This window comes from Pygoscelis adeliae, unplaced genomic scaffold, assembly GCF_000699105.1.
Source record: "Pygoscelis adeliae isolate BGI_AS28 unplaced genomic scaffold, ASM69910v1 Scaffold11, whole genome shotgun sequence".
NCBI lineage: Eukaryota > Metazoa > Chordata > Aves > Sphenisciformes > Spheniscidae > Pygoscelis > Pygoscelis adeliae.
The window spans coordinates 74,868-95,350 of NW_008824059.1; the positions used below are offsets into that span (position 1 = coordinate 74,868).

The window sequence follows — 20,483 nt, forward strand, 5'->3', positions numbered from 1 at the left end:
TTTCATTCTTGTGCTGGTGGAGCCGGAGAGGTCCTCTGCCAGCTGCAGGGAATGCTGCCCCTTCTGTAGGCTTCCTGTTGGGAGTGGTTCTTGTGGGGAAGTCTCTGCCTGGGAAGGTACCTGGAGGGGATTTGGAAGTGCTTGTGCTCATGTGGCTTCTCCTGGTTTTTTTGGAGGGCAAAGAGCTTTTGTTTTGTATGTTAAATTTATACTTGTTTTATTTACTAGCTTGGAGCTTCCTAAAATACACAGCCTGCCAGTGTGAGCAATTAAATTGTAAGTGAGAGAATACCCCTGCTTCTTTGCCATTGCCTTGGAGATTGACCTGTGAAGCCAAGCTAAGGTGCTCTGGGCACTCAAAGAGCCCCACTGTACGACTGTGTATCGTTAAGGGAATGTTCAAGTGATCACCCAACCAATTGTCATATGACCCAGGTTTTGTTTAAAATTCAGTCTTGCTGATCAGTCTTCTAAAGCCGTAAGCCTTGATGTGTGGCCTTGGTCTAAAGTAAGTGCTGGTTGACTAATCTAAGTTACTTGGGAAGTTTTATAAGAATTATCAGTGAAACAATGCCTTCTGGAAGATAAGCCCTCCCTTGTTAAGCAGTGACATAGCTCCCTGATTTTAAACCCCATCATCTTTTATACTTGGGCGCATTGCTAAGCCTCGTAATTAGTTAAATCTGCTCCTATAATCAAAAGCTATCAGCACACTCCACTGCTCTGTGACGGTTTCAAAGATTTACGTGATTAACTTGGCGGAGGCAGTGGGTGGCTAATTGGATAAGCTTTAATCTTCACACCACCAAAGCGAAACATGGTAAGATCAGAGGAAGTAGGAAGTTATGCTGTGTTGTGTGGGAAGGTAGTTACCAAACATGTCAAAAAGATTATTGTAACGAGCAGACCAGTTGTCATGACCCAACCTACAAGAATAGGGCAGATTATTAGGGGGAGGGAGAGAGTGAGCGGTGCAAATTATTTCAAATTTGCTTGCCTTGGCTTTTTTTTTTTAACAGGCAGAAATAGCTGTGCTCTTTTTAGCAAGCAAAGAGCTTTGTTCCGTTTGCTTTATTTAAGTAATTTTGTCAGATGTTGTTAACCCTAGATTTTGTGTGCTTGCTAATTGAACTGCTGAACTGGGTGAACTGTAATGATCTTTGCGTCTTCAGAAGTGTTCCATTGTGTTTAGGCTTGTGAAACTGCTGGCAGTCGTTGTGAGGTTAGAAAATACAAGAGTGTATTTAATCGCCCAAAGCAATGAAGAAAGCTAGGTAATGTGTAAAACTGTGTTTCAGGTGTGTGTATTTTTGTCTAAACAAGCCTGATTCCCTACCTCGATAAATACATGTAAGTTTTAATGGAGGTGCAAAGGACTGGAATACAGAAGAATCCCAGCTCCTCTCTTTCAGGGGTTGCCCATGATGGCCAGCTGGTCGCCGGCGCAGCGGGGCAGTCTGGGTTCTGCTCTGGAGTGATGCTTCAGCATCGTCAGGATGGTTAAGTGAGATGTTGTGATTTACAATAAGTGCTTTTTAGTCCTGTAGTGAAAAAATTCTTTTTTTTTTTTTTTTAATTCTGACAAATCCATTACCTTGAGATGAAGTTGAATGAGTATGTTAAAATTTTAAGTGAGAAGAAGTTAAGTGTTCTCGGATTTAACTGGCTGTGAATGTGGTATGAAGTGTGCAGTGCGCTGCACACAGGCGAGGGCCTGTGGATGGCCCAAAACTCACGTGGTGGAGATGAATTATTTTTCAGCACTGTTGATTCATCTCACGGCCAGGAGATGTCTCTAGTTCGCCATAATTCCTCAAGGAACTCCTAGAGACAAGTTCTGGATTTTGCTTGAACGCCCTTGCTGTAAGACTTCAGTCATCCCTCTGCGGAGCTGAACCCCGTATCGTATCGGCAGGGTGTGTTAACTCCTCCTAGCTCCACTGGTACTTGTGCAGAGTTAACTCCTTTTGATACAGGGTTTTGACCACAAAATGATTTCGAACATATGTGTGTACCATACAGCGTTTCAGTGTATCTCACAGAGAAGGGACCTGGACTCAATTTAAAAAAAGAAAAAAAATTAAAAAAAATTTAGGTCTTCATGTAATTAAAAAATTGTGAGAATTTGAGAGATCCTAAAAATGCTCTCTGTTCTTGTTTTGTTTGTGGAAGTGCTTTGGAAAGAACAGGGCAAAGGTAAAATGAGAGTAAAATATGGACTTTAAAAAAAAAAGCAAAGCAGAAAGCGAAAACTCTTCCTTCTGTACTGCTCTTGAGGAACCGATCTTATGATGACTCTTACCCCAAATCCGAGTTGCAGTTTTGGGTTCAGGTGGCTCACAGTCTGTCATATAATGTTTTTCTTGTAGGAGAAACCAATGAAAAGCTGAAAGGCGGAAACCAGAAATCTGGTATTGAGAAAAATATTCAAGTGGCATTTCATTTACTACTTGAATTTATGTGCCCTGGACATGAAAAACTTGTTTTCCGTTGTAACCAGGGAAGAGTCTATAACGTGAACAACCTCAAGTCATCATTCCTTTAAAAAGAAATTCATAACTTGACTACTCTTTCATTTAAGAGTGTGTGTGCCAGGCTTCTTGTTCATGTTGATGCCAGACTAGGAAATGCAGGAGAGTAACTGTGTAACTTCCATCTGCAGTTTTTGAAATGCAGAAATGTTCCCTTCTAGGTTTGGTCAGGATTGCAGAGAATTAGTAGTCTCATCTGATTTGCATCTGTATTAATGCGTTGATCCTTTTACTGTTGGAGGCTTTCAGACTGTACCTCGGAGTTTTTATAAGTTTGCATTTTGATCACATAGCGAATAGATGAATAATATGTGTATTCCCAGTAACCCTGTTCGTTTTTGTAGCCATTTTGAATGCTGTGTTCTACATGCAAACAATATGTACTGGGAATGTATTGTACGATGTATGGTATACATTTCACCATGTAGCTTAATTGTTCACTGCAAAATTAATTCTCTCCCTGCTTTACCACTTCTAGGCAGTGCTGTGGAGCCTGCGGGATGTACTTGTTACTGGAGATCGTCGGATCTTTTTGGCTAACTTCTATGATTGCAGAGAATCACATGGAGTGCAACAAATACATACACTGCGGTCTCCGTCAGCCAGTCTTGCAAGCTCAAATTATACGATGAGTGGGTTTTGTGTTGAAAATTATTTACTGAAGTTATTTTCAGATCTAGCCTAATGACGGGAGGAGTCAAACGAGGTGTAACCAACCCGTGGCTCTTGGAAGAATCTGAGGAAACCAGAGGGCTTGGCTTTGACGATCTCAGGCAGCAGCAGCGAAGGATCATAGAAGGTACAAGAGTCTTTCTGTTTTTTTTTTTATAAGCATCGCTAGGATTCTGAGAGGAGCCCTTGTTAGAAAGTCAATACAATAACCTGTGCTGAAGTTCTATTATCTGGAGATGTCAAACATAATAGTTCCAGGTGGTTGTTTTATGTATTTGCAGGAGCAGTATTGTGCTTGCAATATTCTTAACTGGAAGCATTTTCTCAAATCAAATTTTTCAAAGACCTTACAGGGCATCCCTGATTGTGACATATTCATGGTTTTTGTTTGCAGTGGAGATCTCATTAATTGCACTGAGTGTAGTGGTATCGCTGCTGTGCATCAGGCTGGGGTGCATTAGATATATTTTTGAATTGGAACGAGGTAAGAATTAACTAGTCTATAAAAAGGGTCTTCAGATTTTGGCTCTCAGCATCTGTAAGGAACCTCTAACTCTGGAAGTGTTAGAGAACCTCAGCCTGAGGACATCAGGTGGTTAATGAGGTAATTTCTGTGCAGTTAAAGTATTAGAAGTGATCAAATGAAATCAGTCTCCAGATAAGGCCCGCTTCAGTCTGCACGTGAAACAACATTTACAGCTACAGTTCAGGAGGATGGCATGAACTCTATTTGTATGGTCCAGGAGAAACCTCAGGCTCCAGTTTTTGATGACGCCATAGGTTTCCCTTGGGGAGGCTGAAAGAGGTATTGGGGGCTGGACCTTCATCCTGTTGAAGGGAAGGGGGTTCTGACCATCCTGTACAATTTTTGGCTCCCGGACTGCAGCCGGCTGGCAGTCTTGCTCTCTGCAACGTCGCTGCTTTGCAGTTTGTCAGACCACTGGCAGTCCAGCCTCCAGCATCTCTTCTTGATGACTTTGGGCAAGGAGAGCTGCACATTTTGGTTAAGGTGCTTACTAAGGACTGCGTGGTACCCGCAAACTGGAATAGCAGAGGTGATATGGCTCTTAATAAAGGAATTTCTGCAGAGCTGACGGGAACATGTCAAACTTTAGCTGCCCCCGTCGTGTCCCCTCAGTCTCAGGCTCTCTTCCATGCACTTTGTATCCTCTTGCACCTTTAAAAATCTATTTGAATTCTTTGGTGTTTGCATCACCTGTTTGTCTTTTCTTCATGTGAAGTTTCTTGGAAAATTTAAAAAGGCTAATCAGGGATCTCTATGTGTGTGCCAGAAAATCTCCTGCATTTATGATTGAGTAACAGCTCAATGTTGAATTCTTGGATTTTTTTTTTTTGGGACCCTCAGCTAAATGTCCCAGCCAGAGCAGACAAATTAATTACCCATCATTCACATTATTTTAAGAGTGCTGTTGCCATAAGGATTCATTTTCATGTTGTGTTGATGTATTTTTCTTAATACGTTTTAACTCTTTAAGCACAGAGTAGATCTTTTTCTTCACTTCTGCATCTTTTATGGTACATAGCCTGGCATATCAGCAATTTTTTAAATGTAATTTGATATTTTTTTCTGGTGCAGAGCAAGATGCTGGACTTGATGCTCTTTCTTCAATCATCTCCCGGCAAAAGCAAATGGGGCAGGAAATTGGGAATGAGCTGGATGAACAGAACGGTAAGAACAAGATTCATAGACACTCTTTTTTGCCTCATTTTTGTATGAGGGTGATTTTTTTTTTTTTCACTCCTCATACAACTGCACTGCTTTTTGCCCGCAAAGCAACAAGACAATACTGTAAAGGTTTATGTATGAACAACCACTACAGATTCTGTCCGTTCATGACCTGGTTGATTTATTGTGTTTCACTACATTCCCTGCTGTGCGTATACAATGTATAACACTTGGTATATTTTTATCGAGCCTGCCTTTTGAAAGAAAAGATTGGTGATTATTTGTACATAGTAAAAAATTAATTTTGTACCCGATCTTTTGCGTTTTTTGGTTTTATGACAGTTTTTATGGTAAGCTTTTATGTGTTGCTGGGTTTCACTTGAGCATTCTTATTCTGTGTCTTTCCTTATTAATTAAATGGAAAAGTCTTGAGCCAGTGATTGAGGGAGAAGCGTTGTATTGTTTGCTATAAATGATTTGGATTTTGAAGGTTTCATGGCATTGAATGTAGGATCAAATTAAGTGCAACATTGAACTAGAGGAGCACCTATTTTCTTTAAAATGAGCCGGTATCCAAATGGTGGAATTGCTCTCCTGTTAAATATGCTTTGTTAGTCACTTAATTGTTCTCATGACATAAACTGTCCCTAGGAGAGCAGATCCTCCAGTCTTTCTGACTTTTTCATTTCTTGCAATACGGTAATAGTTCAATTAGAGCCGTGGAACCCTGCCAGCTTTCTCCCTTGCACAAAGAGTTGAGCCATATGGTTTATCCTTGGGTTGTGTTGTACTTAACCACTGAGAAGGTAAATGTCCTTTTACTTGCTCATAGATGATACACTTAAATCGGCTTCTTCCTGGACCTGTGTTTTTTTCCCCTTGTATTTCTCTGCATGTCTGCTCAGAGTGAAGGGGGTTCCCGTATTAACAATCACGTAACATGAAGTACTACTTGGGCTCTCCGTTCCAACTGAGAGTGAAGTAAGAGGACGGCTTTCTCGTGTTTGCCTTGCATACATGGCTAAATCCAGGAGGGATATGAAATGTCTAGAATATGTCTTTGTTTATTAATCTTAAGATTGTTAAGAAATGGTTTGTGCAGCTGGGAGAAACTATGCTTAGTGGCCTTGTCATATTTTGATCCTCTGCCTCATGTGAGTAAAGACATCTTCAATTAGAAATCTCAGTTTCCTAAGTTTCTTCTATTAACTGTTGTTTAAAAAGTCATTAATTGCTCTTTTTGCTCTAAATAGAAAACAGGTGGGAGGCATGAGCATGTTTACTAATTCTCTGTGAAACTTTGGTTTCTCATCAGGAAAATATATGATCTGTGTCCCATTTCCCTCTGCTGGGGGTAGGGGAAGGTTCCCCAAATCCTTATGGTTTTGGGACCTTGAAGGTAATGTGTATTGTACCATTGCACTTCTGCGTGACCATGCCAGACTTTTTCTAGCAATGAAGCCTTGAAACATCTGTGAAATTGGGAATGCATTTAACCCTCCTTTTTACAAATAGTGCAAATAATGCCAGTTTTGTTTGTCTTACAGATAGTTACAAAGCCTAGAGCAAAATTCTTAATGTTTTCATGTGAGCTCTGTTTTGAGCCACAGGCAACTCCTTCTCAAGCGATGGAAACTTTCCCGAGCGCTCAGAGTAAAAAGTGGTGAGGATTGCCTGCTGCTGACTGCGGGCCAGATCCTGGGGGAAGAGAAAACGCCGAGCTGCCTCTGCTTCTCACTGTCCTAGAATCACGAGAATAAAACCTGCCAGCCATGTAGAGTGCGTCATTTGGAGATCTTTAAGCAGTCTGAAGAAGGTGGGAAATAGTCTGACTCTTACACACGGGGGACCAGATCACTCAGTACTTGGCTTCATCACTACCGAGCAAGTGGAACTCCTGTGTTTTCTCTGACTTTATGCAATCCCCCCCTTTTTTTTTTTAATGCAGATAGGGGATATGGTCAGGCATTTCATTGTCACTGGCACACTGGAAAATCTGAAATCCCTAGCAATATTTTCCAGGGGCTACTTTCCCTTTACGCATCTTATTTTATGCCCTATGCTTAACTATCTACAGGCTTCCCGGGCGCTCTGCCAATCTCCTGTCACAGTTGCACGGTCAGGTTGATGAGGATAACTGCCCTGTAATTTCCCCTTATCGGAATCTCTTTCCTTCCTAGTGCTGAGTGATAATGCCATCGTCTGTGTTGTGGGGAGGCAGGGGAAGTTCATCTTCATTAAGTGCTGCATCAATATTTCTTTTTATTCAAGTCAAATTTTCCATCACATTGCCTGTTTCCCTGGGAAGCTTGACTTCCACTTCCCTGACCTGCTTTGGACGTTCCCACCTTCTGCGACTAATTAGGTGCCTTTAACTTGTTCTGGCGTTATGATAAAATATGGCTTACTTCAGAAGTAGCTGATAATGTCTGATAGTTAATGAAGCAGGCTTTAGGGAGCTGGGTAACTGTACTTACTTTCCAGACAACTTGTTATTCAGGCCTGCTTTTTTCCTTCCCTAGCAGCTCAGGCTCTCTGTTCAGTTGAGGTATTTGCACTTCCCAGCTCTTTGAGGTGGCCCGAGGCATTTTCCCTTGAGTGCCAGTTGGTGTAGCTGTGCATTTGCAGATGCACAAGTATTGGAGGCATCCTGATTAATTATGCAAAGTTTACTTCTCGGGTAGAGTTGGTACGTGTAAATTCTTTTGTGTTTGTTAAATGACTGAAAAATGATTAAACTTTGCTTTTAGAAGGGTAGTTACTTGGCACTATCTATTTTTACTTCACTGGTGGGCTGACAGGCAGTGCCGAGGAGTAACGTTCGAGGTTTGTAAGAGGGCGTCCTGCCGACGGGCCCGGCTGCGGTGGTTGCAGCGCTCTCCAGAAGAGTCGGCCCTTCTCCTCGGGCAGGCTGGGTGACTCCAGCCTCGCTTAGCTCTGCGTCCCTGCAGCGCCCGTCTGTCGGCCGATCTCCCCGAGCTTCCTCCGTAGTCAGCAGACACCAGCAGGGATTGCTCAGGTGTGACCCCTCCAGCCTGCCTGACAGGTCCACCTCGGGGCAGGGCACGGCGTGTCCTGGAAAAGCCCATTTTTTTCCCCACTAATCGTAAAGTGAGCCTCGGCTTGGATGGAGGTGGCTGCTTGGCAGACATCTGCCCCGAGCAGATGAGTCCCATCCTTTGATTTGGTTGCAATGCGTCCAAGTTTTAATTGGAGTCTCATGTCGTTCTTTACTCAAATTTTCAGTATAGCTCTGTCCTTGAGATTTTATGGCTCTGCTCAAAGCTGAGTGTTCTTCTCAAACCTCCTGAGCGTAGTATTTTGCACTGATGAGCAAAGTAGAAGCAGGGTACCAGGAGACATTGTTTTTTTCCAGCCTCAGGAGTCTGCAAGCAGTGGGAGAGATGGGGGATTAGCAAAAGAATTTTCCCATCATTAATTCCAAATTTGGCCCCAGAAAACTTTCTGTAATCCTTTCATCTGTTACATAAAAAAAAAAAAGAAAGAAAGAAAATAGTGTAAATGGCCTCTGGCCCTGTTGATGAGGCAATCTAATCTAGTGCAATAATTTTGGAGGAATGCTTTCAGAAATTCTGAATGCTGTTTGTTTTACCCTTATAGAGATGTTGTTTTCTCATTGTGGCATGCTTGCATGAGAATATAGTACTCTGTGACGGATGGTAAATATCGGTAGCTTGCAAAATTTGTAGTGTTTGGCATTTTTACCGTGTTGCTCTCCATTTGGTATACACCATCAAGGATGGATTCTTTTGCTTCCGGCTACTTTAAAATTTATGTCAGAGCATAAATACATTCATAAATAGATAAGCTGCAAAACCAGACTACTGTTTACGTCCTTTTACTGGTCAAGAGAATGCTGTATACAGAGTGACTATCCAGGATGTTCTTAACCAAAATGGCTCATTTTAAGTAAATGATCTGTCATAATGATGCTTTAATTACATGTTTATGTAACGCTTTTAATTTCCTGTCAAAATCAAATTTCTAAAACCGACTAAAAATTGAAGCATTATGTATTTTATTTTAATTGCTTTGCAGATAAAGGTTGCTGTGTCACCTCTGGTCATAGCGGGTGGCACACAAGCCTCTGAGGTGAGCTCAGCTCCTCAGCTTTTCATTTGGTGCCAGTTCAATGGTCAAAGCCTGTGACTTGCCTGGTACATGATTTTTGTTAACCTGACACGCTCCCATCAAAATGCAATTTAGAGACTCCACCTGAGACTGGAGCCCTGTTCTAGCTATTGCTCTATACATGCATAGAGAAATATTCCTGTAAAATCAGAGAAAGTGAGTGAAAGTATTCTTGATGATGCAGAGACTTGTTGAAAATAACATCAGAAATTACAGTGCAGCAGGGATGTGATTCATCTCTCCCAGGGCAATGTTTAACCACAAGCCCATCTCTTCTGGTGCAGACAGCCCAGTAGGTATATGTGCAGTAAAATGCTTCTAAAGATTGTTTTACATGGCTATTGCATAATCAAAAAGGAACCCTGAAGTCGTTTCATATTTCTGTTTATTAAGAACATTTTTGCTGTAATACAAACTAATTAGCATTGTACACGGAATATGTTTGAGTTATGAGACTAAAACCAATGGGGCTGTGGATATATTACCTCATTGTTAGGATTAGTTTGTAAATAAGAAATGATTAAAGATCAAAATTTAAATTTTAAAAAATGTTCATCATCTTGTTTAAACAATATATGTTTTCATCATATAAAATTACAATCCTGCACGCTTTGACCCCCTTCTGAGATGGCTCAAGTCCTCTGGTTGCTGGGATTTGAAGGTGTTCAGCGTTCCTTGAGAAACGCTCAGCACCAGCAGGTTCAAGTTTTCTGAAAACCTCTGCAGAGAAGCATGTGCCTTTAATATTCAGATGTAAAATAACTGTCCATAGCCTGACTGACCTCATACTATGCAGATTTTTATTTTGCTTCCTGAGTTTATTGTACGGAATAGAAATGACTTCAGTTTTACTGGGGAAATGTTCTGTCTTTATTGCATGCTGTTTAGTTGGAGTTGACCCTTCTTAGTGGAAAAATTAACACCCGTGTTAAAACATTGCTTTTTGTCATGAACGATGCAAATAGTGGAATACTTAGTCTCAATATAAACACTCAGAAGTTGGGGAATGCCAAAACTGAGGTTAGATGGCACTTCTTGCCTGTGTTTCTAGGCTTAAAACAATTGCACACCATTTTCTGCAGGTCCTGCCTCATTTTGTGCATAGGACTCGATCTCTTCTGGGGTTAAATTGAGTATACGTGGTGACAAGAACTATTTGTAAGGTCTCTGCCTCGTTTCTTCTAGGTGTGGGAAAATGTTTAGTGAGTAAGGCAAGGGTTGTAAGAGGTGTTTGTGGTGGTAGCAACAGATAAACGCTGCCTTAGAGCATAAAACTATCTCTGCTCTTGCCCAGGAGCTCTGTGTGATGGTGGTTAACCCATCTTAACCAAGCTTTTTCAGGAGTGATTCCCTTCTGTGTGTCTGACTTGGCATCGTAGGGTCTGGTTTGCAGAGGTTTTGAGCATTGACACTTAAAAATTGGTGCGGGCTGTGCTCTGGGTGTAATGAATCATGGGACAGTTTGGGTTGGAAGGGACCATTAAAGATCATCAAGTCCATCCCCCATGAAGTACTGGGGAATATGAAGTACTGTTTGGAAAGATAGATAAGGTTTGGTTTTGGCTTTTTAGAAAGAGGTTCAAACCCTCTTTTACTGAACGTCCAAAATAAACCTTAACTATTAATTTTCTTATTTTTCCTTCTGACTTGGGGATGATAGTGTTTCATCTCCCAAGGAAGCTGTCAAAATCAAAATACACTTGTACTTACTGTCAGGAGGGCCATCGTTGGAAGGTCTGGGAGGAAGCTTTTAACTCTTCAGAGCAGAGTTGGAGTTGTGTGCAGTCCATAAGGAATGCAGCCTTGTGCTGGATGATGAGGATAGAATAAAATACTCGGTATCTGTCAAGGAAGTAAGTCCTGCCTGTGCTGCCTGCTGAAGGAGCTGTGTAATGAAAACCAAGCTTACACTGAGTTTGCATTGGATTGAAAAAATGTATCTACACAAAACAGTATTATTTATAGCATTTCCTAACCTTTTAAGTACATGACTTTGCTGCTTCAGTGTTTCCAGTGTTTATTTATCTGTAAAATGACCTGGTATTCTTAAAAAGAAAACTGGAAAAAACAGGGAAGCCACTGCAGAATGGATCTGTCTCCAAGCCTGGGTCAGCAGCCAGATGAGAACACCTACACAGGGACCTCTGCAATGTAGGCTGACAGGGTAATTTTACCGGTGTTGGATGATGTGGAGCAGCATGGGAGAGGTGAGATGTCTTGCCTGTGGGCTTCATGGACGGTTGCTGACAGCAGAGGTAAGGATAAGGAGTAAGCATCTTGGTGTTCCCTTTCAGGCTCTGGTGGAATGGGTTTCTAGCAGTCAAACTCTGCTGGGAGAACTCTGGTACAACAAAACAAACTATTTGTAAGTATTGATGAGATGACAAGTCTGCAGTGGCTCACATGTAAGTCCTTCTTAAGAGTCAGTTGTGTCAAATGAGTTTGGACTTACTCTGCGGAAGAGCCTTATGAGTAAGGGAGAAAAACTAGGTGTCATTTTGACTTAAGAATGTCTTTGATGCTGTCTCATGAGACTTTCTTGTAAGTAGTCTATGGAAGCATGGGTTCAAATGAATAATTTTCAATAGATGTGATGTTGATTGGATAACTCTACTCAGAAATTAGGAACTGGTGGTTCATAATTGGAATAGAAGGATGCACTGAGTTGGGCTGTGTAGGTCTGTCTGGTTCTGTTTAGCATTTCTGTTAAGGACATGGATGATGAAGTACACAGTGTACTCATGCAACTCGCATGTAATACGAAAATGCGAAAGACTGCAGCTATATTGGGAGTAATGCTAGAACTCCTCCAAATGATCTTGACAAACTAGAGGGAAATTCAGTCAGGCTGCCTGCAAGGAGTGGCTCTTCTGTAAGGGTTAATTAAAGATGAGTACTGCATCCAGCTGGAGTCCTCAGCACAGGAAAGACATGGACCTGTTGGAGCGGGTCCAGAGGAGGGCCATGAAAATGATGAGGGAGATGGAACACCTCTCCTGTGAAGAAAGGCTGAGAGAGTTGGGGTTGTTCAGCCTGGAGAGGAGAAGGCTTCGGGGAGACCTTATTGCAGCCTGTCAGTACTTAAAGGGGGCTTATAAAAAAGATGGGAACAAACTTTTTAGCAGGGCCTGTTGCGAGAGGACAAGGGGGAATGGCTTTAAACTAAAGGGGGGTAGATTTAGACTAGATAAAAGGAAGAAATTTTTTACGCTGAGGGTGGTGAGACACTGGCCCAGGTTGCCCAGAGAGGTGGTGGATGCCCCATCCCTGGAAACATTCAAGGCCAGGCTGGACGGGGCTCTGAGCAACCTGATCTGGTTGAAGATGTCCCTGCCCACGGCAGGGGGGTTGGACTAGGTGACCTTCAGAGGTCCCTTCCAACCCAAACTATTCTATGATTCTATAGTGTGTAGGGTCAACTCTTAAACATGACTGGATAGTATAATATTTGTGGAAAAGCCTCTGTACAAGCCAGTGTTGTTTGGAGAATATATGATCCTTCATTACACTTGGCACCGAGGAGGGGACAGACAGCATGCAGGTTGGGCCAGAACTCTTCAAGGTAACGTGGACCTGGGGAGAAGGCCCAGAGGGTAGGCAAAAGCATGATTTAAAGCACTGAGGCATGACCCACCAGAAAAGATGAACTGCTGGGGTAGCTGAGTTTAAAGAAAAGAAGGCTGAGATGGGAACACAAGGTGCTTGAAGAATGAAACAAGCTGGTTCGAGAGGGGAGGGAGAAGGCTTTTGGTAATGGGGTTGAGTCGAGGTCAAAAGGAGCAGGAAAATCATTCCAACAGCGGTGAAGTGGGCCATGTCAGGAGGTTGGGAAGTCCCTGTTGTGGGACACCTTGAAGAACATGTATTGTTCGTGACAGCTTGAGCTGGGTTAGAACAGGAGATGGACTAGACAACTTACTTTCTGTTGTGACCTTCTCTAGCTCTTTCTTTCCTCTCTCTCCTACAACTTGGCTTCCTTCACACTTCTCATTCTGCTGCTTTTATTGAGTTGACCTTTAATCTCCCCTTCTGAATGTCGTATCCTCACTTTTGAAACTGCCCATCAGTATTCCAGCGTTCTTGCTCAATTAGTTCCCCTTCTGGGTCCTTTTCCATCTCCCTCTAACTTCTGTGTGTCTTAATGTGAAAGCATTGGGGTACTGTAGGTCCTGAGGCCACTGGAGAGTCTTAACATGGAAAAAACAGCATTGTTCTGAAATGGCTGAGATATTTTGGCTGAAACTTTAATTTATTTATTTTTTTAAAAATTCATCTGGAAGCAGACATCCAATGTAGGAATCTTGAGCCTGAGTCGTTAAAGTTTTTCATCCTTTTAAGCAACCGAAAATAGGGCCTTCTCATGGGAAGCAACAAATGGCCTTAATAGTGGGTCATGCTACCAAGCCTGTGTGTATATTTTTGTTACGCTCTATGTACACATAATACTGGGAGATGATACTTTTTCTTTCAGTATTTTTTTTACAGCTTGATGCAGCGCTTACAGAAACAGATAAACCAGCAAGGCACAACCTGGATGAGGATAAAAGCGTTGCACTTCTGAAATCTGACTGGGCTCCTGCATACTCACACACATACACAATGAGTCTGTCTGGCCTCTTGGCACAGTTAGCATTTTTCCTTGAATAGTTCAAGCTGTAAAATAACTGTTCAACATTTGTCTTCTCAATTATGTGGATTTTTCCACAGTTAGTCAATCCCTACCTCACCCACACCGCGGTGGGGAGGGGGGAAGCTGTCTTCCTTCATCTGTCTTCACGGTGATCAGAAATGCTGGAGAAATTACTGCTGAGGAGAAAGGAGTTTCTAACTTTTTAAGCCTTTCAGGATTTCTCGATAAGAATTATGATCTTAAACATCTTGTTTGTTAAGTCTCATCTTTAGTTTTCGAGCAGGACTTATGGAAAGCTCTAATAGGGAAATAAGCCTCAACTTTTAGCAAAAGAGAGTTCTCTTTCCCATCTGCTTCTTCAGCCATTTCATTTAAACTGTTTAAAAAGAAAACAAAACCTAGCTGTAATTGTAGATATTTCAACACTCTGATGATTTTTTTCCGTGTTAATTTAGCTTTTCCCCCTGTTCAAAAAAATCTCAAATTGAGACCGTAGAGAGGGGATTTATTTTCCTAGCCTGCTTTCCTACTTTCTTAGGGTGGCTGTGTGTCATGCATCGTAAAGAAGCAGAAAGGCACAAACCCAGTCTGTTCTCCTTTACAGCCCCTTTTTGGTAAATCACATACCTGTCTGTGAGCAGCTGAAATTATATATCCTGACCTTACAGTCGCTGCTTGCAGAAAAGAAAGGCAGGAAATAAATTGTCCTGTGCAGAACAGCCTTTGCTAGAAGATCTAGGAAACTGTTACGGGAGTTTCTGTATAACTTTCTTTTACCTTCATAGATGATACCAAGGTATTATATCTGGCTCATTCTCCTTGAGTGCTCTCCCTCTGTTTTTTGGCTGAATCAGGGAAGGTTTTAATTGCGTGTTAGAGACAGGGTCCCAAACGCTTTCTCGCTTGCTCCCTGTAAGCTGGTGTTCAGTGTGAACAGGACGCGTCTGCTTCAGCATTTTCAAATGATGAGATGTCGCTGTCTCTGGGCAATATTTTATTCTCAAATCGTTAAGCACCGCTTAGGCTAAAAATAATGTTTTACTTTAAAATATTTGCTATTTGTGGCAATGAAATGCAGCTTGAGAGTTTATACTTTAAAAGACACTAACTTTAGTGCTTCATCTGTCTCTTCCCCTTTTCAGAGGATTTTTTGAGGATTTGGGAGGTGGGGGGAAATAGGTGACTGCTCTGTCCCGCATCACGTGATAACTTGCTTGCCTAGGCATTAGTGGAAAGAAGGTGATATTTGGGCTTAAAAGAAAGTCATGCTTGGTAGGAACCATATGCTCTTGCGTCATGGTGATTTCGGTGAGTGGGCTGTTGGATGCTTAATAGGCTTTTAATAGATTTCCCAGAAAACTTGTAGGGTCAAAACCTGAACGGTTACAACACAAGAGAGAATAAGAAACCCATGTTTCTGGGCACGTTATTATTGTGAGGTATTGCTGGAATCCGAAGAGTGCTTTGAACTGGATTTACTCACCACTGAGCGGGTTGGTGAGCGCTCTGTAGCAGATTCTCCTGGTTTTCCCATTACCTCCGAGTGTGCTTCCAGCTCTTCTCTCCTCCTGTCTTTGCACGGAGATATTATCCTTGCTGTTTCTCTGCTGTTCTCCTAGACACTGAGCAGAATATATTGCTTCTCCGATGCTTATGTCGTGGAGTCCTTTGGTGATTATGGCTTATTGTGCCCAAAATTACTGGTGCTGACTTGTTCAATGTTAGACTGGTGTTCAACACAACTCAAAATATCAAGCAGTGTTTGCTGCTCCCAGAGAAGTTGGGCACAGTTCATAGGTGCGGCACTGTGGGCGGATTTGCCTTGCAGTTTTTAAGTGTTGGATGTTGGGTTTTTGAGAAAGTTTAAGTGCCAGAGTTTTGCCTATAGAGTTTGTGGGAGCTGGGTTTTTACGGAAGGATTTTAGCCTCTTCTGTGTTAGACCTTTTTCTTTAATGCCAGGGAGAAATAGTGTGAAAAGGAGTTTGGATACAGTGGTATGGAGTTGAGGTGAGGTGGTAGAGCAGGATATACTGTTAATTATGAGAGCTCAGGTTTTGAGTTGGAGGTGGGTTGAGATCAGGGCAACCCTTCCTGTAGCCTGGAGGGGTTGCACTTGATGTATAGCAAAACATTCAAAGTGTAGGCAGCAGGAGGTGAGAGCGTGGATGGATGCAGCGAGGAGGCTGACACCAGCAGTGCTGGGGAAAATCCCTTCCAGACTGGTGCTGATGCTGCTCCAGCCCCGCTCTCTTACTGAGCAGTCCTGCAACACAGATCTACTTGGGGCACCTGTACTGAAAATGGAGAGACCTAGCATGTTTATCAGTCGCCAGGCAGTCTCAGTTCTTTGCTGATCTGTTCTGCAATAAATAAATGTAACATATGGAATTGCTTTGGTAATCGGCACCTCTCAGAACCAGAAAATGAAATGCAACATCTTGCAGTGCTCTGACCGTAGCAAGAACAGAAAGCAGGATAAAGCTGGTTGCTCTAAGTGCTTGCGTGCAGATGGATCTCTGTTGTGCAGTATTTGAATGGGAAATGTGGCTTTCTTGCTTGTTTAAATACTGCTTAGATATTTATAAAATCTGCTGTTAGATCCAGCCTGGAAATGGCAGGTAATACTTGGCTACGCTCAGATGTTGCAGTTGCCCCCATGGCTACCCGTTTGTAGGATGTGTGTACACAGCTCATCACAACTACATGGAAGCAGAAATAAAATAAGAGTGTTGGGAGCAACTGCTTGCTCAAAGCTGTATTTCAGTCATAAACATAATTAATGTGACATAAACATGGGATGCTTTTAAAATGGTGACGTTGATATCTTAAAGCATCCTGAGGTCACTTAAAAACAGATAAACTAATTGTACTATAATTATTATTCTTATAAATAAAAAATAAAATAATAAAGTAACTTCCTTGCAAGCTTGGGTGGAGTAAGTCTTATGAGCGTAACCTTTTTTTGACTTGCTGATGTATTAAAATGTGTTTTATCCCTATGCATCCCAAAACAAATAAGATGATATAGGTTTTATCCTGTTTGTGCCGTGTATTGTGAGAAATATTCTGCCTCGCTGCCTGACTCTAGTCCTTTTCTATTGCTCTGATGACCTCTCAGTGTGGATGTGATGTACTTGTTGCCCCCAGTGAACTGCTTTTGTTGTTAGACGTCAAGAACTAGAATAATCCTCCAGTGTGACAGTAGTACAGGTCTTGGACATGGAAGCCGACAAGATTTCTCTTCACTCTCTCCCAACAGAGTTTTATAAGAAACACTTTAGCACGAAGGGAGTAAATCACATACTTGGAAAAAAAGATACCGTAATGTGAACCGGCTGGCGTCAAAGTGCAGGGGCACTATCAAATATGTCTTTTGGCAACGCAGATCGCATTGTTCTGAAATAACTCCAGTGGTGTTTGATCTCAAAATTTTGTTGGAAATTCTCTCATAGAACCAAGTTTTGCTGAAAAATGCTGGTCTGAGTCCAGAGTCTTTAGTCTGAAACATCTGGGCCTGATGGGTTTTTTCCAAGCTCGGGGCAGGAATTCAAGGGATACCTTTGTCTCTGATAAAGTGGTGAACTTGGCCCTGGGATAGCGAGGCCACGGGGTTCCCAGTTCTGAAGCAGGATGCCCGGTGGATTGACCTGGGGACCGGAGACTCCAGGGTTCCCTGCGGCCGCTCGGCTGAACCTGCTGCATCGATCTCCCTTTGGAGTTAGGAGAAATGCTGAAAGGAATATTGGTTTCAAGTACTGCCAGAGATTGGAGAAGGTTGGGTTTGGTCTGTTTTGGGCAGACTCTGCATAAAAATAAGATCACATTTGGCATAAACTCCCAAAATGTTTTTTCTGTGTAAACTCTGACCTTTGTGTTGATAGCGCCATGCTGAAACTAGAGAGAACGGTGACACGAGACAACCAACTACCGTTGACAAAGGCAGCCAAATCTTTGTGCCTAGTACCTGATTGCAAATGCACATGGTTGTGATGCCCTGCAACAGCGCTGGGGAGAGGCGATCGGTGTCCACTCCCTCCCTTTGCAAAGACTGCAGAGCAAAATCTTACTTTTGGGGGTGGAGAGGAGAAGATTTTTGTTTCTTTCTGGTTGTTTGGCATGGGCTTTTTTTTTTTGCATGCGAGAGAGTTACAGTGGAAAAAATGGTGGTTTCGGGAAGAAACTTGTGAATGATTTATTTTACTGTGTTGAAACTCTTCTAATTGCTTTTATGTTGCAGAGGTCTAGTATCTCTGCTGTAGTATAGATCTGTAGCGCTGGAGGGGACTGATGCTAGCCTCTGGTGAGGAAAAATCTGTCACGACTTGGCTGAGCTGGACCTCTGAAACCTCCTTGAAGATGCTCTGATAGAGACCTATTCATTTCTCCAGCTAACGTTTCCCTGAGCAAGCTTTGCCTTGGGCTTGTAGGGGTAAGCAGCACTTCACCCTTTTCCAGGGTTCAGAGGCTGGGGTAGGGCTCACCAGGTGGAGAGGAAGCAGGAGATGCCCGTCGGCACTGCAGCGTTCGGCAGGAGTGAGCTGCGAAGCAGGACAGTATCTCAGGGAGGAGGGATCATTCCAGGCTGGGGATGTCCAGGACAGTGCCCCAAGCAAGGTGGGGGACTGGGGTGGCACCTCTTAATTTTGCTCTTCCTTCCCTCTCGAACTCCTGCATCCCACCTGGGCATCTTACTGCTGTAGCTCTGCTTGCAGTTAGGAAGTAGCTCTGTTACCTGCTGTTATTTTGGAATAGCAACATTTTCCGTATCCCTGTGTTATCCGGTTGCTATGCAACAGGGTGTGGGTATCACATTACTGTAATTGGGTTTTCAACCAATGTTTGTAGATAACATGGGTTTTTGCCAAAGAAAATTAGCAGTGTGAATTGAACTCTAAGGTGGCCTTCCGAAACATGATATTTTAAATGAATAGAAAATCAGATAAGCTGGGAGGAAAGCTTCCTTCTGGTCGAGCTTAGGACATAGACTACTTTTTATGTAATAGTTCCCATTACAAATAAGTATTTTCACTTGGAAATTATTATTGGGACCAAGCTGCGTCAGAGCACCAGCCTGTGGATAGAGAGAGAGAGAGAAGACTGTAGCGCGGTACACATTCATGTGCTAATGATCAAAGAGCTTGTGAGAATTTGGGCTGGATTATGCATTTTCTGGTACTGGTGCATCTGTGTGGCAGCTGGGGTCAGTGTTGACCAGTTGGGGTTTTCCCACTGTTTTATGGTACTTCACTAATCGTAGGTAATTGTAGTGGTGCTTAAACTTGAATAGAGCCTATTTAGCTTAAGTGTAGTACTTTCCACTAGTTAAGCTGTTGTGACTTCACTTCTTACAGAAAAACTCCATTCGATGCTTTGTTACGATGTTCGGAACTATAATAGTTTTGCTTACGGTAATGTGGGTGGTGTGTTTTCAATGAAAGGAAAATTACTTTCATAGTTGGAGACCACAGGACTTTTGTAAGGGAAGGTCTGAAGGTTTGTATGTAAAATCAGTGTATTCCTCCTTTTTGTTACAGGGCTACACCTTCATCCACAGTGGTTTGTGCTTACTCTTAAAGCAGAGAGGTTGAATATTCAGTGATGTTGAGCATGAAGGAGGTAGAAAAGCGCTGATAGGAGAGGTTCGGCACATCTGGGTGTTGCGTTGACTGAAAATGACTTTTATTAAATGACTCTTAGTAACCTCCTGTTCTTCCCGAGTTCATTGTCATTCCAGAGACTTGTCTAATCCCTCCCCTCCAGTTCTGTTCTCCGCTTTCTGAAACTTGTTTTCAAAGTTTTCTTGTGCTGGACCAGAACTAGAGACAACAGATTTAACCTGGTCATTGGTTTTCCATCCTGAGCTCTGTATTGCTGCCCTCCAGGGCAGGCCGGGTGATTGTAGGGTCTTTACTCAGCATCCATTTGTTGAAATCCAGGTCTGCCGATACGTCGATGTGGCGGGAGGAAGGTGGGGTGGGCGGCTGTAAGGTGCACGGTAACATCTCTTAGGAAAAGGGGTCTGGTGCTGTCTGTTGGATCTCGGCACGTGGCAAGGAGAAGCTCGCTGGGACTTCTCCTGGCACAGCACTTCACAACCTTTTGGGCTTGCTGTGCCTCTCGGGTGCTACTGACAGAAAATGAGCTCATTTTCCTCGCCATGGAGCTACTCGTGTGATGGGGCACAGAATGCAGATGGGAGAGACTGACATCTGAGTTGGGGACCAATTCCGCCTTCCCTTAACACTTGAAACAGATTTTATCTTTCAGGCAAGGTGCCGGGGAGAGGAAACCAGCCTATTTAGTCGACTTTTGCACCGACCTGTGTCAGCGTTCAGGATGGAACACCTTGTGATCTGTCTCCCCACGTTGCAGTTAGATGTTGAAGAGGCACAGTTCTGTTTCACTTCCTAGCATAAGGGAACTCTTTGAAATGGAAATAAACCCCAAATCTGCTGTATGCTTCCTAACCAGCTCTATATCAAACTGCAATTCATGTTGGAAGAGAATGGCAAGAGAGGTTTTGTTAAGTGGTTGAAGGTTGCACCCCTCAGAAGCAAACATAAATCAGAAACTTAATAATCAAAGCTGATTTAAAAGAAATCTTACTGCCTTGTTATGAGCATGGGACAAATTACTCTACTTTCTGTTGAGCAGGCACAGTGCAACTGTGATGGCATTTCAAACAAAATTTTCAAGGCGGAGGGAGCTCCTTGTAATAGACTGCCCTTGTAGGAAAAGCGATGTGCCAGCCCATTAGAAACTCAGACTGTCTGCTCGCAAAACGGCTGTGCTCATTCACCGTTTTCAGCA

General features: G+C 42.7%; 1 protein-coding gene across 1 annotated transcript in view; it reads left to right on the forward strand.

The window, feature by feature from the left end:
• Positions 1-20,483, forward strand: part of STX8 (syntaxin 8) — a gene marked incomplete at its 5' end in the record, with an annotated part of 106,099 nt that overhangs the window by 12,353 nt on the left and 73,263 nt on the right. Inside the window, 2 exons of the mRNA XM_009334064.1 lie at positions 3,206-3,330; positions 4,801-4,893. Of these exons, the coding sequence (XP_009332339.1) occupies positions 3,206-3,330; positions 4,801-4,893 (218 nt within the window). The remainder of the gene's footprint in view (positions 1-3,205; positions 3,331-4,800; positions 4,894-20,483) is intronic.